Raw genomic sequence first — 13,999 nt, 5'->3', positions numbered from 1 at the left:
AACAAACTTCTTTTTTTTCCAGGCAATTTGTTGGACTTTTAAATCTAAAAAACAATGAAATAAAATATAAATAGTAAAAAATAAAAGTTAAAAAAATAAAATAAAATAAAAATGAAAGTTAAAAAAAAGAGTTAGTTTTTCATTTAAGTTATACACATTGTTTGACCGACTTGAACAATTTGATACTGAGAAATAAAATGAAATAAACTCAAAAAGTAGTGAAGTGAAGTGTGAAGTCAATTATATTTATATAGCGCTTTTCTCGAGTGACTCAAAGCGCTTTACATAGTGAAACCCGATATCTAAGTTACATTTAAACCAGTGAATAATACATTGTAATAATACATTGTTCAAATTGTTCAAGTCGGTCAAACAATGTGTATAATTTAAATGAAAAACAAACTTCTTCTTTTTTCAGGCAATTCTAAAAAACAATGAAATAAAATATAAATTAGTAAAAATAAAAGTAATAAAAAATTAAATTTTAAAAAAAGTTTGTTTTTCATTTAAATTATACACATAGTTTGACCGACTTGAACAATTTGATACTGAAAAATAAAATGAAATAAACTCAAAAAGTAATAATACATTTTATATTGATCAGCCACATTAACTCAGGCTGATCAATATAAAATGTATTATTACTTTTTAAATTTATTTCATTTTATTTTTCAGTATCAAATTGTTCAAGTCGGTCAAACAATGTGTATAATTGAAATGAAAAACAAACTTTTTTTTTCCAGGCAATTTGATGGACTTTTAAATCTAAAAAACAATTAAATAAAATATAAATAGTAAAAAATAAAAGTAAAAAAAAAAAAAATTAAATTAAATTAAAAAGTTTGTTTTTCATTTAAATTATACACATTGTTTGACCGACTCGAACAATTTGATACTGAAAAATAAAATAAAATTAAATCAAAAAGTAATAATACATTGTTCAAATTGTTCAAGTCGGTCAAACAATGTGTATAATTTAAATGAAAAACTAACTTTTTTTTCCAGGCAATTTGATGGACTTTTAAATCTAAAAAAACAATGAAATAAAATATAAATAGGGCAGCACGGTGTAAGAGGGGTTAGTGCATCTGCCTCACAATACGAAGGTCCTGAGTAGTCTTGGGTTCAATCCCGGGCTCGGGATCTTTCTGTGTGGAGTTTGCATGTTCTCCCCGTGACTGCGTGGGTTCTCTCCGGGTACTCCGGCTTCCTCCCACTTCCAAAGACATGCACCTGGCGATAGGTTGATTGGCAACACTAAATTGGCCCTAGTGTGTGAATGTGAGTGTGAATGTTGTCTGTCTATCTGTGTTGGCCCTGCGATGAGGTGGCGACTTGTCCAGGGTATACCCCGCTTTCTGCCCGATCGTAGCTGAGATGCGCCCCCGCGACTCCAAAGGGAATAAGCGGTAGTGGATGGATGGATGGATGGATAAAATATAAATAGTAAAAAAATAAAAAATAAAAAAAGTTTTAAAAAAAAGTTTGTTTTTCATTTAAATGATTTTTTATTTTTCAATTGTTTGACCGACTTGAACAATTTGATACTGAAAAATAAAATGAAATAAACTCAAAAAGTAATAATACATGTTATATTGATCAGCCTGAGTTTTTAATGTGGCTGATCAATATAAAATGTATTGTTACTTTTTGAATTTTTTTTTCATTTTATTTTTCAGTATCAAATTGTTCAAATCGGTCAAACAATGTGTATAATTTAAATGAAAAACAAACTTTTTTTTTTCCAGGCAATTTGATGGACTTCTAAATCTAAAAAACAATGAAATAAAAAATAAATAGTAAAAAATAAAAGTGAAATAAATGAAATAAAATAAAAGTTAAAAAAAAAAGTTTGTTTATCATTTAAATTATACACATTGTTTGACCGACTTGAACAATTTAAAACTGAAAAATAAAATGAAATAAACTCAAAAAGTAATAATACATTGTTCAAATTGTTCAAGTCGGTCAAACAATGTGTTTGATTTAAATGAAAAACAAACTTCTTTTTTTTCCAGGCAATTTGTTGGACTTTTAAATCTAAAAAACAATGAAATAAAATATAAATAGTAAAAAATTAAAGTTAAAAAAATAAAATAAAATAAAAATAAAAGTTAAAAAAAAAAGTTAGTTTTTCATTTGAATTATACACATTGTTTGACCGACTTGAACAATTTGATACTGAGAAATAAAATAAACTCAAAAAGTGGTGAAGTGTGAAGTGAATTATATTTATATAGCGCTTTTCTCGAGTGACTCAAAGCGCTTTACATAGTGAAACCCGATATCTAAGTTACATTTAAACCAGTGAATAATACATTGTAATAATACATTGTTCAAATTGTTCAAGTCGGTCAAACAATGTGTATAATTTAAATGAAAAACAAACTTCTTTTTTTTTTCAGGCAATTCTAAAAAACAATGAAAGAAAATATAAATTAGTAAAAAAAAAAAAAAGTAATAAAAAGTAAAAAAAAAAAAAAAAGTTTTTCATTTCAATTATACACATTGTTTGACCGACTTGAACAATTTGATACTGAAAAATAAAATGAACTAAATTCAAAAAGTAATGATACATTTTATATTGATCAGCCTGAGTTAATGTGGCTGATCAATATAAAATGTATTATTACTTTTTGAGTTTATTTCATTTTATTTTTCAGTATCAAATTGTTCAAGTCGGTCAAATTGTGTATAATTTTTTTTTTTTATTTTATTTTTTTTTAAAGTTTGTTTTTCATTTCAATTATACACATTGTTTGACCGACTTGAACAATTAAATTAAATAAAAGTTAAAAAAAAAAAAAAAGCTTTGCTTACAGTTTTCTTTGGAAAATCCGTTTTTTTGGAGGTAGGCTATAATATCTGCATTTCAATAATTGAACTGTAACGTGTGCCAGACCTAAATAATTGCATATTTACACAAGATTCTTGTAAAAACAATACTTATATAATATGGACTTAATATTGAAAAGTTAAACTTTTCCTTGATTTGTTTTTCCTCTTAATACAATTTTATTGGCATTATTTGCGACTTTTGTGTTGTTTCTGTGGTACAGTATATGCCACCTCTGAGATGAAAAGCGGGTGTTGTGTGCACGCTATGATATTGCTGCATGTCATGTGACCACATCACAGAGAAGTGCTCCTGAGCTCAGTGTCTACTCACAACTAATAAAAGAAGTTGAAACACGTCTTTGCACCGCTGGGAAATTCTCTCCTTGTGCTCCTCAACCATCTCACAGACAATTTAAGCAGAATTTTATGACTTTTTGCTCACCATCGCTCGACTTAGACGCAGGTGAGTGGGCAGGTTGGCTCCTTGTGGGTCTCACCCACTTACATATTGTGCCATACCACTCACTCATTCACTCACTTATATACCGACCAACTTACTTTTCTTTTTAGTTACTTACATGCTTATTATATTGCTCACTTATTTACTGTACAAACTCACTCATTAACTCACTCACTCACACACTTTCTTACTAACTATACAAACCCATACACTCACTCACTTACTGTACAAACCCACTTACTCACTCACTTTCTTACTAACTGTACAAACCCACTCAGTCCCTCACTTACTGACTGTACACATTCACTCACTCACACTTTCTTGCTTACCTACCAAATTATTTTCTTATTTATTTACTTACATGCTTACTTACTGTACTCAGTCACTCACTCACTCACAACACTCTCTCACTTACTCACTTTCTTAACTGTACAAATCCACTCACTCCCTCACTTACTGTACAAACCCACTCACTCACTCACTTACTGTACTCACTCACTCACTCGCTTACTCATTTTCTTACTTACTGTGCAAACACTCACTCACTTTTTTACTTACTATACAACCCCATTCACTCACTCACTCACTCACTCACTCACTCCCTTTCGTATTTACCTACTGACTGACTTTCTTATTTATTTACTTACATGCTTACTAGCTTACTCACTTACTGTACGAACTCACTCATTCACTCACTCACTCACTTTCTTACTAACTATACAAACTCACTCACTTAGTGTATAAACCCACTCATTCACTCACTCCATCACTCATTCATTCACTCACTCACTTTCTTTCTTACTGTACAAACCCACTCACTCACTCACTCACTCACTTACTGGACAACCCACTCACTTACTGTACAAACCCACTTACTCACTCACTCACTTACTGTACAAACCCACTTACTCACTCACTCACTTACTGTACTCACTCACTCACTTGCTTACTCATTTTCTTTTTTACTTACTGTGCAAACACACTCACTCACTTTTTTACTTACCGTACAACCCCTCACTCACTCACTCACTCACTCACTCACTCCCTTTCGTATTTACCTACTGACTGACTTTCTTATTTACTTACATGCTTACTAGCTTACTTAGTTACTGTGCAAACCCACTCATTCACTTTCTTACTTACTGTACAAACCCACTCAGTCCTTCACTTACTGACTGTACAAATTCACTCACTCACTCACACACTTTCTTATTTGCCTACAAAATTATTTTCTTATTTATTTACTTACATGCCTAGTAGTTTACTTACTTACTTACTGTACTCAGTCACTCACTCACTCACTCACTCACTCACTTTCTTACTTACTGTACAAACCCACTCACTTACTGTACAAACCCACTCACTCACTCACTCACTCACTTTCTTACTTACTGTACAAACCCACTCACTCACTTACTGTACAAACCCACTCACTCACTTACTGTACAAACCCACTCACTCACTCACTCACTCGCTCACTTTCTTACTAACTATACAAACCCACTCACTCACTCACTTACTGTACAAACCCACTCACTCACTCACTCACTCACTCACTTTCTTACTAACTGTACAAACCCACTCAGTCTTTCACTTACTGACTGTACAAAATCACTCACTCACTCACACACTTTATTTACCTACAAAATTATTTTCTTATTTATTTACTTACATGCTTACTAGCTTACTTACTTACTTACTGTCCTCAGTCACTCACTCACTCACTCACTCACTTTTTTACTAACTATACAAACCCACTCACTCACTCACTTACTGTACAAACCCACTCACTCACTTTCTTACTTACTGTACAAACCCACTCACTCACTCACTCACTCACTTTCTTACTAACTATACAAACCCACTCACTCACTCACTTACTATACAAACCCACTCACTCACTCACTCACTTGCTTACTTACTGTGCAAACCCACTCACTTACTGTACAAACCCACTTACTCACTCACTTTCTTACTAACTGTACAAACCCACTCAGTCCCTCACTTACTGACTGTACAAATTCACTCACTCACACTTTCTTGCTTACCTACCAAATTATTTTCTTATTTATTTACTTACATGCTTACTAGGTTGCTTACTTACTTACTGTACAAACCCATTCACCCACTCACTCACTCACTCACTTTCTTACTAACTGTACAAACCCACTCTGTCCTTCACTTACTGACTGTACAAATTCACTCACTCACTCATACACTTTCTTATTTACCTACACATTTGTTTTCTTATTTATTTACTTACATGCTTACTAGCTTACTTACTTACTGTACTCAGTCACTCACTCACAACACTCTCTCTTACTCACTTTCTTAACTGTACAAACCCACTCACTCCCTCACTTATTTACTGTATAAACCCACTCACTCACTCACTTACTGTACTTACTCACTCGCTTACTCATTTTCTTACTTACTGTGCAAACACGCTCACTCCCTTTTTTACTTACTGTACAACCCCATTCACTCACTCACTCACTCACTCATTCACTCACTCACTCACCCCCTTTCGTATTTACCTACTGACTGATGGTCTTATCTATTTACTTCCATGCTTACTAGCTTGCTTACTTACTGTGCAAACCCACTCACTCATTCACTTAATCTGTCACTCACTCACTCACTCACTTACCTACCAACTTACTTTTGGTAGATAAGTTACTTACTGACTTACATGTTTAATAACACTGACTTGCATACTTAGTAATTTACTTACTGTACAAACCAAACAACTCACTCACTCACTTACCCACTTACTTTCTTATTTTCTTACTTACGTACCAACGTAACAACTTACTTTTATATAGTGAATTACTCCCAGGAGATCCTGAAGGGTTGGATGATGAGATCTTCAAACAGACGGAACCAAGGTTATTGACCTCCTTAAACGAACTGTAAAAACCATCAGGCCAGAATGAAATGTTTGGAACGGGAGAGTAAATTACAACACACAGGTCCTGGACCTGGTGAGACGCAGGGAGAGCCCGGACAGGAAGCGTCCCACAGATCCCAGTCTCTCCACACACCGGAGTCTCCCAATCCCAGCAGAGTAGTTCCACAGCAGCCGATTAAGTGTAGCCCAGCCAGCAGACGGAGTGAGTGGCTGCAGTCTGATAAGGACTTGTCCAAAATCATCCAAGCCACAGCCAAAGGAGATGTTGACAGCAGACTCCAAGCAAGGAGCAACATCATTATCAACTATAGCTCAGAAAGATTTGGACGGATTAAGAAGGCTAACATCGAGACCATACCCTATACCATGAACTGCAGGGCCACTAAAATACACCAGCTGCTGCAGGAACTTCGAACCCTGAAAGAACAGTAGAAGAGTTGCTGAGGAGGACAAACGACCATAAATAGAGCTGCATAATATCCTGCGGAAGAAGCTGATAACCCTCCGCAGAGCAAACTGACACAGGAGGCGGGAAAGAGAGAGAGTGAGGAAACTCGCGGCCATTATTGCGAATCCCTACTGGTTTGCTAAACAGCTGCTCGGGGATAAGCGCAGCGACTGGCTTGACTGCCCAAGAGAGGGAGTTAATCGCTTCCTCCAGAACACCATGTGCCACCCATTGAGGGGACACGACCTAGAACCCAACAAAGCACTCATCAGCCCCGCTCCACCAGCAGCAGAGTTCAAGCTGACTGAGCCTGGTCTGAAGGAGGTTGAAGAGGTCATCATGACAGCCCGCTGAGCATCTTACCTGGGCCCTAGTGGTTTACCTTACCTTGTCTACAAGAGCTGCCCAGAGCTTCTCCAGCACCTGTAGAGGACCTTGAAGGTGATCTAGTAAAGGAGGAGAGTGGCTAAGTAGTGGATGTGTGCACAGGGAGTTTGGATTCTCAAGGTGGCGGACTCGAAAAACATCAACCAGTTTTGGACAGTCTCTCTACTGAGTTTGAAAAGGAAGGTGTTCTGCAGCATCGTCTCCCAAAGACTGACCAAGTTCTTCATTAAGAACAACTACATTGACACTTCAGTGCAGAAGGTTGGGATCCCTCTACCCCCCATCTGTAAAGAGCACACTGGTGTAGTCACACAGCTCATTGAGGAGAGGTCCACGGGTCCATACCTCACCAACTAGTTGAGCTTGTGCTACATCTCGACCATGTTCCGAGCCAGTTCAAGAACTTGATCCTGGATTATTATAATTTCAGGCTCAGGGTCACTTCTGGGTCAGTAACTTCAGACTAGCATTGAGACATAAATAATAACAGGTTTTACCATCTCTGTTATCCTTTTGCACTTGCGATAAATACGGTGGTGAAGGCTGCTGAGAAGGAATGCGAAGGGATGCTATCCAGATCAGTTGTTCGATAGTCTCCTAAAAGAGCCTGCATGGATGACCTTACCCTCACAACAACATCAGTCCCAGGGAGCAGGTGCATCTTGCAGGAATTGGAGAGACTCATTAAATGGATGTTTCAAGCCTTCCAAGTCTAGGTTTATAGTGCTGAAGAATAAAAAAAGCGGTTGATAAATTCCGGTTTTCAATCTCCATCCATCTCCTTCCGCTTATCCGAGGTCGGGTCGCGGGGGCAGCAGCCTAAGCAGGGAAGCCCAGACTTCCCTCTCCCCAGCCACTTCGTCCAGCTCCTCCCGGGGGATCCCGAGGCGTTCCCAGGCCAGCCGGGAGACATAGTCTTCCCAACGTGTCCTGGGTCTTCCTCGTGGCCTCCTACCGGTCGGACGTGCCCTAAACACCTCCCTAGGGAGGCGCTCGGGTGGCATCCTGACCAGATGCCCGAACCACCTCATCTGGCTCCTCTCGATGTGGAGGAGCAGCGGCTTTACTTTGAGCTCCCCCCGGATGACAGAGCTTCTCACCCTATCTCTAAGGGAGAGCCCCGCCACCCGGCGGAGGAAGCTCATTTCGGCCGCTTGTACCCGTGATCTTGTCCTTTCGGTCATAACCCAAAGCTCATGACCATAGGTGAGGATGGGAACGTAGATCGACCGGTAAATTGAGAGCTTTGCCTTCCGGCTCAGCTCCTTCTTCACCACAACGGATCGATACAGCGTCCGCATTACTGAAGACGCCGCACCGATCCGCCTGTCGATCTCACGATCCACTCTTCCCTCACTCGTGAACAAGACTCCGAGGTACTTGAACTCCTCCACTTGGGGCAAGATCTCCTCCCCAACCCGGAGATGGCACTCCACCCTTTTCCGGTCGAGAACCATGGACTCGGACTTGGAGGTGCTGATTCTCATCCCAGTCGCTTCACACTCAGCTGCGAACCGATCCAGTGAGAGCTGAAGATCCTGGCTAGATGAAGCCATCAGGACCACATCATCTGCAAAAAGCAGAGACCTAATCCTGCAGCCACCAAACCGAATCCCCTCAATGCTTTGACTGCGCCTAGAAATTCTGTCCATAAAAGTTATGAACAGAATCGGTGACAAAGGGCAGCCTTGGCGGAGTCCAACCCTCACCGGAAGCGTGTCCGACTTACTGCCGGCAATGCGAACCAAGCTCTGACACTGATCATACAGGGAGCGGACCGCGACAATCAGACAGTCCGAAACCCCATACTCTCCGAGCACTCCCCACAGGACTTCCCGTTTTCAATCTCAGGAACGGCAATCCCATCCATCACGGAGCAACAGGTCAAGAGCTTGGGGAAGATCTTTGATTTCAGCCTGAACGACTCTGCTGCTATCCATAAGACTACTGAAAGGTGGCTCACCAAGGTGGACAAGTCCAGCCTGCCTGGCAGATTCAAAGCCTGGATCTACCAGCACTCCATCTTGCCCAGAGTCCAGTGACCGCTTCTTGTGTATGCAGTTCCATTAACAACTGTAGAATCCTTCGAAAGGGAGATCAGCATCTTTCTTTGGAAATGGCTAGGCCTTCCTTGCAGCCTCAACAGTGCTGTCCTGTACGGGACAAGTACCACCCTGCAGCTACCCTTCAGTGAGCTCACTGAAGAATTTAAGGTGAAGCTCTACAGTAAAGAGATTCAAGGGATTGCGAGATGTCATCAGCCTAAATTGAAGTGAGGACGGGAAGGAAGTGGAAGGCAACAAAGGTAGTGGAAGTGGCAGAATCACTCCTAAGGTAAAGGTCACTGGTGGGGGTCTTGGCAACAAGAAGAGCGGGCTTAGACTACTTTCCTATGAGCCACGTCAACCTGGGCCAGGGCAAAGAGAGACACCATTTACTCCTGGAAAAGGTCCAATCAGGGTTGGGGGAAGAGCGAGTGGTCGGGCAGTAGGACTACGACAGCAAGGAGCATGGACTAGGTGAGAGAGCACGATGCAGGACAAAGTCACCTGGTCAAACATCATGCATGCAGACTTCCACCGCATCCAGTTCCTAGTGCAGTCAGTCTACAATGCCCTCCCTAACCCAACAAACCTCCCTGTGTTGGGGAAGAGCTAGACACCTTAATGTCCCCTATGCTCTGGTAGGGGGTTTTTAGAGCATCTCCTCAGAAGCTGCCCAAAGAGTGGCAGCCAACAGGCCTCATCCACTTAGCCCCTTATTGGAAGCTACACGTTGACCTGGGAAAACAGCTGAGGTTCCCCCAGCACATTGCACCAACATCTCTCCGGCCAGACATGATCAAAACACCTGATCATACTGGAACTTACAGTGCCCTGGGAAGAGCGGATTGAAGAAGCCAACGAAAGATACGTGCCAAGTACCAGGAACTCGCGGAGGAGTGCAGGGGCAGAAGTTGGCTCTAGATGTTTTGCAGGTCACTCTCTCTGTGAGGTGCTTGGCCGTTTTGAGCGTTGGCCATTCAATCCACGAGTGAAGCTGCAGAGAAAGCCACAAGGTGGCTTTGGCTGAAAAGGGCAGATCCGTGGATTGCTATTGGGACACAAGCTTGGACTTGATCACCCTGGGAAGAGCGGATTGAAGAAGCCAACGAAAGATACGTGCCAAGTACCAGGAACTCGCGGAGGAGTGCAGGGGCAGAAGTTGGCTCTAGATGTTTTGCAGGTCACTCTCTCTGTGAGGTGCTTGGTCGTTTGAGCGTTGGCCATTCAATCCACGAGTGAAGCTGCAGAGAAAGCCACAAGGTGGCTTTGGCTGAAAAGGGCAGATCCGTGGATTGCTATTGGGACACAAGCTGGGACTTGATCACCCCGGGCGAGGGTGTCTGATGTTGCGAGGCCCCGAAACACCCAATGACCTCAGGATACAACATCCCTGAAGATGTGGCCCAGTGCATGCCGGAGATCTACTTTCTTTTCTAATCTAAACATACTGGATTTATTATCTTAACTTATTTATTTTCTTATTTACTTACTTACTGCCTGGTCATTTACGTATTTATTTATTCACTCACAGACTTACTTATTTACTCGATTACTTACATATTTCCTTTGCCTTGAGTAGGTTTTTTGCATCCTGCTTGGTCTGTCTTTTTTGTGTTTTGCTTTTTTTTAACGCTGTCTGCTCCATACCGTTTATATCAATGTACATATTCATATATTTTATATACAGTATGTATCGATTTCGATTCCCATCTCTTCAAAATTCTGCCGATGCCCCCTCGGTGTCCTTCCCCCTGCTTTTTTGTTTCACCAAACTCAATTAACTGCCGGGCGAGTCTGTCTCTCCGTTTCATTTCAAGTTTATTTCATTCTCTCTCTCTGTGTGTTTCTGTGTGCGTGTGTGTGTTTCTGTGTGTGTGTCTGTGCGTGCGTGTGTGTTTCAATAGGTTTGATTGACTTCCTGGTGAGCCAGCATCCTGTAGCTCAGATCCTAAGAGATTATGTGATCTTCAAAATCGTCCCCATGCTGAATCCTGACGGTGTTTATCTGGGCAACTACAGGTAAACACACAGGCGGTCCTGGCGTTACGATGTTTGTTGGTTACAATGCACCCTCATGCATTATTAATACTGCACACAAAGCGAAAGAAAAGTAGTTACTACACCGAGGAAGGTCAAGCAATGTGTACGGTGGGACTGACTTAACTGCCAAAGCATTCACATGTAAGAGTCTACACTAAAAATCCTCTATTATGCTTCCACTTCCAACAAACTTGGGCTCGGCCGGCAATCAGGAGCAACCATATTTTGATTTTTCCAAATATTCCAGATTACCAGGAATTACAGGTTTTCCTGGATATTTGTCCCGTTGAAAATGAATGGGCCAATGTTGAAACTTGCACAATTCCCACATTTCTCAGCAGATTCAAACCGTTCTACTATCCACACACTCCTGGACATTCAAACGACCATTTTCAAGTAAAAAAAAAAAAATTCCCCCAGAATGCCCACTTTTCCAAAGTCCTGTTTTCACCCTTTTTTCCTTCTGCTTCGCCTTCTACATTATCAACCCATTCCACCATCAAAACATTCCACTCAGTTGTGACATCAAAAATACTATCTTTTTTTTCTCTCGAACAAATTCCCGGTTTTCCCCAAATTCCAGGAAATTCCGATATACCAATTCTCAATTACAAAGTGTTACTACGTCAACATTTCTCGACCAATTCAAGAAATTCCAACACCAACCCATTCATATTCTCTAGGACAATTTTGATTTTACCATTTTTTTTTTTTTTCTGGTTTTTGATATTACCATTTTTTCAAATGTCCTGGAAATTCCCAATCAGATTAATGGACATTTTCAAAGTTGTACAACTCCCACATTTCTCTCCAGATTCAAACTGTTCCACCATCCACACACTCCTAGACATTCAAATTACCATTTAAAAAAAAAAAAAAAAAAAAAAAAAATTCCCCAAAATGCCCAATTTTCCAAAGTTCGGTTTCCACCCTTTTTTCTGCTTCTCCTTCTACATTTTTCAACCCATTCCAACAAATCCACCATCAAAATATTCCACTCAGTTGGGACATATCTTTTTTTTTTTTCACAAATTCCCAGTTTCACCGAAATTCCAGGAAATTCCGAAATGACCAATTCTAAATTAAAATGTTACTACGTCAACATTTCTCGACCGATTCAAAAAATTCCAACACCAACCTATTTATATCATCTATGACAATTGTGATATTAGCAATATATTTTTTTTAATTTCTGGTTTTCCCGAAATTCTTAAATGTCCTGGAAATTCTCAATCAGATTAATGGACATTGTCAAAGTTCCACAAATCCCACATTTCTCGACCGATTCAAACCGTTCTACCATCAAAACACTCCACTCAGTTGGGACATCAAGGGTACAATCTTTTTCTCAAACAAATTCTGTGTTTTCCTGAAATTCCAGGAAATCCAAAATACCAATTCTCAATTACAAAGTGTTAACTTTGTCAACTTTTCTCGACCGATTCAAAAAATTCCAACACCAACCCATTCATATCCTCTAGGACAATTGTGATATTAGCAATATTCTTTTTTTAATTTCTGGTTTTCCTGAAATTCTTAAATGTCCTGGAAATTCCCAATCAAATGAATGTACATTTTCAAAGTTCTACAACTCCCACATTTCTCTCCGGATTCAAACCGTTCCACCAGCCACACACTCCTAGACATTCAAACTACCGGTACCATTTTCCAAAAAAATCCCCAAAATGCCCAATTTTCCAAAGTCCGGTTTCCACCCTTTTTTCTGCTTCTCCTTCTACATTTTTCAACCAATTCCAATCATTCCTCCAACAAAACATTCCACTCAGTTGGGACATATCTTTTTTTTTTCCTCAAACAAATTCCCATTTTCCCCGAAATTCCAGGAAATTCCGAAATACCAATTTTAAGTTAAAAAGTTTTACTACATCAACATTTCTCGACTGATTCAAAAAATTCCAACACCAACCCATTCATATCATCTAGGACAATTGTGATATTAGCAATATTTTTTTTTTAATTTCTGGTTTTCCCAAAATTGTAAAATGTCCTGGAAATTCCCAATCAAATGAATGTACATTTTCAAAATTCTACAACTCCCACATTGCTCTCCCGATTCAAACCGTTCCGCCAGCCACACACTCCTAGACATTCAAATTACCATTTTCCCAAAAAATTCCCCAAAATACCCAATTTTCCAAAGTCTGGTTTCCACACTTTTTTCTGCTTCTCCTTCTACATTTTTCAACCCATTCCAATCATTCCACCAACAAAACATTCCACTCAGTTGGGACATATTTTATTTTTATTTTTTTCTCAAACAAATTCCCGGTTTCCCCGAAATTCCGAAATACCAATTCGAAGTTAAAAAGTGTTATTACGTCAACATTTCTCGACCGATTCAAAAAATTCCAACACCAACTCATTTATATCATCTATGACAATTGTGATATTAGCAATATTTTTTTTTTAATTTCTGGTTTTCCCGAAATTCTTAAATGTCCTGGAAATTCTCAATCAGATTAATGGACATTGTCAAAGTTCCACAAATCCCACATTTCTCGACCGATTCAAACCGTTCTACCATCAAAACACTCCACTCAGTTGGGACATCAAGGGTACTATCTTTTTCTCAAACAAATTCTGTGTTTTCCTGAAATTCCAGGAAATTCAAAATACCAATTCTCAATTACAAAGTGTTAACATTGTCAACTTTTCTCGACCGATTAAAAAAATTCCAACACCAACCCATTCATATCCTCTAGGACAATTGTGATATTAGCAATATTCTTTTTTTAATTTCTGGTTTTCCTGAAATTCTTAAATGTCCTGGAAATTCCCAATCAAATGAATGTACATTTTCAAAGTTCTACAACTCCCACATTTCTCTCCGGATTCAAACCGTTCCACCA

At 39.4% G+C, this 13,999-nt stretch overlaps 1 protein-coding gene across 1 annotated transcript in view; it reads left to right on the top strand.

The window, feature by feature from the left end:
* Positions 1–13,999, top strand: part of agbl4 (AGBL carboxypeptidase 4) — a 1,010,561-nt gene that overhangs the window by 878,865 nt on the left and 117,697 nt on the right. Inside the window, exon 8 of the mRNA XM_061976109.2 lies at positions 10,994–11,108. Coding sequence (XP_061832093.2) covers positions 10,994–11,108 — 115 coding nt within the window. The remainder of the gene's footprint in view (positions 1–10,993; positions 11,109–13,999) is intronic.

This window comes from Nerophis lumbriciformis, linkage group LG14, assembly GCF_033978685.3.
Source record: "Nerophis lumbriciformis linkage group LG14, RoL_Nlum_v2.1, whole genome shotgun sequence".
In the NCBI taxonomy this organism is placed as follows: Eukaryota; Metazoa; Chordata; class Actinopteri; order Syngnathiformes; family Syngnathidae; genus Nerophis; species Nerophis lumbriciformis.
Note: the sequence above shows the minus strand (reverse complement) of the source record. Positions and strands in the feature narration are given on the sequence as shown.